The sequence below is a fragment of the Galeopterus variegatus genome, unplaced genomic scaffold (assembly GCF_000696425.1).
Source record: "Galeopterus variegatus unplaced genomic scaffold, G_variegatus-3.0.2 Scaffold935, whole genome shotgun sequence".
Taxonomy (NCBI): domain Eukaryota; kingdom Metazoa; phylum Chordata; class Mammalia; order Dermoptera; family Cynocephalidae; genus Galeopterus; species Galeopterus variegatus.
In genome coordinates, this window is record NW_007727046.1 from 247,200 (window position 1) to 250,513 (window position 3,314).

General features: G+C 37.1%; 1 protein-coding gene across 1 annotated transcript in view; it reads left to right on the forward strand.

The window, feature by feature from the left end:
- The first annotated feature begins 394 nt into the window (after positions 1-394).
- The window catches only part of SAR1B (secretion associated, Ras related GTPase 1B), a 13,757-nt gene continuing 10,837 nt past the window's right edge, over positions 395-3,314 (forward strand). The window contains exon 1 of the mRNA XM_008573574.1: positions 395-510. Coding sequence (XP_008571796.1) covers positions 462-510 — 49 coding nt within the window. The 5' untranslated portion in view covers positions 395-461. The remainder of the gene's footprint in view (positions 511-3,314) is intronic.

Here is a 3,314-nt window from a genome sequence, read left to right on the forward strand (position 1 = left end):
AAAAACTCTCACTGTAGTTTTTATTGTTGATGTTATTTTTATTCATGAAAAATTTCTTCTTTAATTTTTTTCTTCAATCTAGCTTCATAAATACATGATGTCAATTCGTATATGTTTCCCTAAAAGAGGACACAGATATTGACCCCTAAAAATTGTCAAGGTAATCAGCATTTTGGCATTGTAGATATGTTTAAGCAACACATATTCTATTGACTGGGGCAAAGTTTAGTTTTATAATTATTTAAGTCCCAGATCATCCATAGATTAAAAATAGCTCTTTTAAAACTGAAAATAGATTTAGAAATCCAAACTTATTTGGGCCCAATATAAAGTCATTTTGATAATCTGTGTCAGATATCACTTTGACCAATCATAGCTCTTACTCTGCAGGGTTATATAAGAAAACTGGTAAATTGGTATTTCTTGGATTGGATAATGCAGGAAAAACAACATTGCTGCACATGCTAAAAGATGACAGACTTGGACAACATGTCCCAACATTACATCCCAGTAAGTATATTCCCCCATACAACATAACACGTGATTGAGTGATGCTGAGTCATAGATGCTAACCAAAAGTTTTTTATTTGGCGGGGGTTTTTTTGGCAGTTAAATTATGATCAGGTGATTTGATCTGTTCTTAAAATCATATGGTAGCTAATAGGTGACCTAGCTCCCAGGGAGTATTTTTAGATCTTGAAATAATACACATACCTTTTTATCAGTTAGTACTCCCTTCTCCAGTTATAGGAATTAAAAAGTTATTGTCCCAGGAATTGTGACATGATTGGTAAACGGTCCACCATTACCTTGTTTACATAACCAGAATTTCTTTCAAATTTTAAAACACACTATTTTAATCATGAATTCAGTAGACAGATTATAGTTTTATACATTGCTGGCAACTCTCAATTTATTAACCAGTTATCTTTCTAGTACTAACAATCTCCATATCTGATATGAACACCATAGAATTAATCCAAGAAACAGGGCATGTATTGATACATTTATAAAAAGCTTTAAAATGATTTTAAAAATAATTTGCTTGCTTTTTTTTAGAAAGACCACCTGAAAAACATTAATAATGACTGTAAATTACTTTAGTGTATAAAGTTATATAATGGGTATTAATTGAGAAAGTAATATTGAAGTGGCAAAATTATTTGGAAAAAACCTAATTTATAAATACTTGTGACCTGGGCTGGCCCGTGGGTCACTCGGGAGAGTGTGGTGCTGATAACGCCAAGGCCGCGGGTTCGGATCCCATATAGGGATGGCCAGTTGGCTCACTGGGTGAGCGTGGTGCTGACAACACCAAGTCAAGGGTTAAGATCCCCTTACCGGTCATCTTTTTAAAAAAAAAATAAAAAAAATAAAAAAATAAAAACATAGTTTTTGTTTAATTGAAAAAGCAATGTACTACAACAACAAAAATAATAATAAAAAAAAAGAAAAAAAGGGCCGGCCCGGTGGCTCACTCGGGAGAGTGCGGTGCTGATAACACCCAGGCCCTGGCTCACTGGGTGAGCGTGGTGCTGACAACACCAAGTCAAGGGTTAAGATCCCCTTACCGGTCATCTTTAAAAAAAATAAATAAATAAATAAATAAATACTTGTGACCTTACTTTTACTGGTGTAAATGATTATGAATGAAGTAGACACAAAGTTTAAAGACAAGTTAATCCACAAATTAATTATGAAATAATGAGTATAAAATTGAGAACTGGACCAAAAAGTAGATAATACCATAGTTATTTAGTTCAGTAAATGTTCAAAGAACAAGGAAGAAGAACAGAACAAAACAAAACAAAGGATCATTTTATCTATAAAACTGTTAGTGAGGTTGGAAAAGGAAGATTTCATAAAATTGATAAATCTTTTTTTATATTAGGAGAAGAGAGTGGAGCTTGTCAAATAAGATTCTTTTTTTTAAAGGGGATCTCAACCCTTGACTTAGTGTTGTCAGCACCACGCTCTCCCAAGTGAGCTCACTGGCCATCCCTTTATAGGGATCCGAACCTGTGGCCTTGGTGCCACCAGCTTGACACTCTCCCAAGTGAGCCACAGGCCAGCCTATCAAATAAGATTCTGATACAAGAACAATACTGTTAAAGAAAAAATAATCATGGTGAAATTGAGTATATAAAATTATCTGTAAAAACAGCAGAATTAGAAGAGGCTACAGAGGGCCGGCCCGGTGGCGCACTGGATGGTGCGCCGCTTGGGAAGTGTGGCGGCGCTCCCGCCCGAGGGTTCGGATCCCACGTGCAGACCGGTTCCCGTTCACTGGCTGAGCGAGGCGCGGGAGCAACACCGAGGGTTGCAATCCCGTTGCCGGTCCCCGGTCCGGTACGGGGGCAACACTGAGGGTTGCGATCTGTTGCCGGACACGGAAAAAGACAAAAGACAAAAGACAAAAAAAAAAAAAAAGAAGAGGCTACAGAATGATCTTATATTAGGTGTAAGTCTTTTTTACTTTTTTGATGTTGCTCTCTTTAATTTATTCAACAGATATTTATTGAGCACCTATTTTATGTCAGACATTGTTCTAGAGATATTAGGGTACAGCAGTGGCACAAAACAGATGCTATCTCAACCTTCCTGCAGCTCAGTTGATTTCAACTTAGACTTTTCAGTTAGTCAAAAGCATAAGTGAAAAAGGTAACATACATATATCCTTTGATCTTACATTTCTATTCCTAGGTATTTATCTGGGAGAAGTGAAAACATGTATTTACGAAAAGCCTTTTACAAGAATGTTTATACCAGCTTTATTTGTAATAACCCCAAACTGGAAACACTTCAGATGTTCATCAAAAAAGAATGAATACACAATAGAATTCTACTCAACAAGAAAGAGAAATAAACTGCTGATGCATTCAGTCATATTATGCTACGTGGAAGAAGCTGGTCACAAAACATTACCTACCGTATGATACGATTTATATAAAATTTTAGAACAGGCAGAACTAACCTGTGGTGATAGAATTCAGATCAGTGGTTGCTTCTGGGGGCGGAGGTGGAGATTGACCAGGAAGGGGCAAGAGGAGACTTTCTGGGATGTTAACAGTGTTCTGGATTTTAATCAATCAAATTGGGATTTCTTTTATAAAGCAGGGAGCATATGAGGGATTGTAACCATGCAGGTGGTTTGCCATCCACATCCAAGCATTATCTTTTTTTTTTTTTTTTTTAAAGATGACCAGTAAGGGGATCTCAACCCTTGGCTTGGTGTTGTCAGCACCACGCTCAGCCAGTGAGCAAACCGGCCATCCCTATATGGGATCCGAACCCGTGGCCTTGGTGTTATCAGC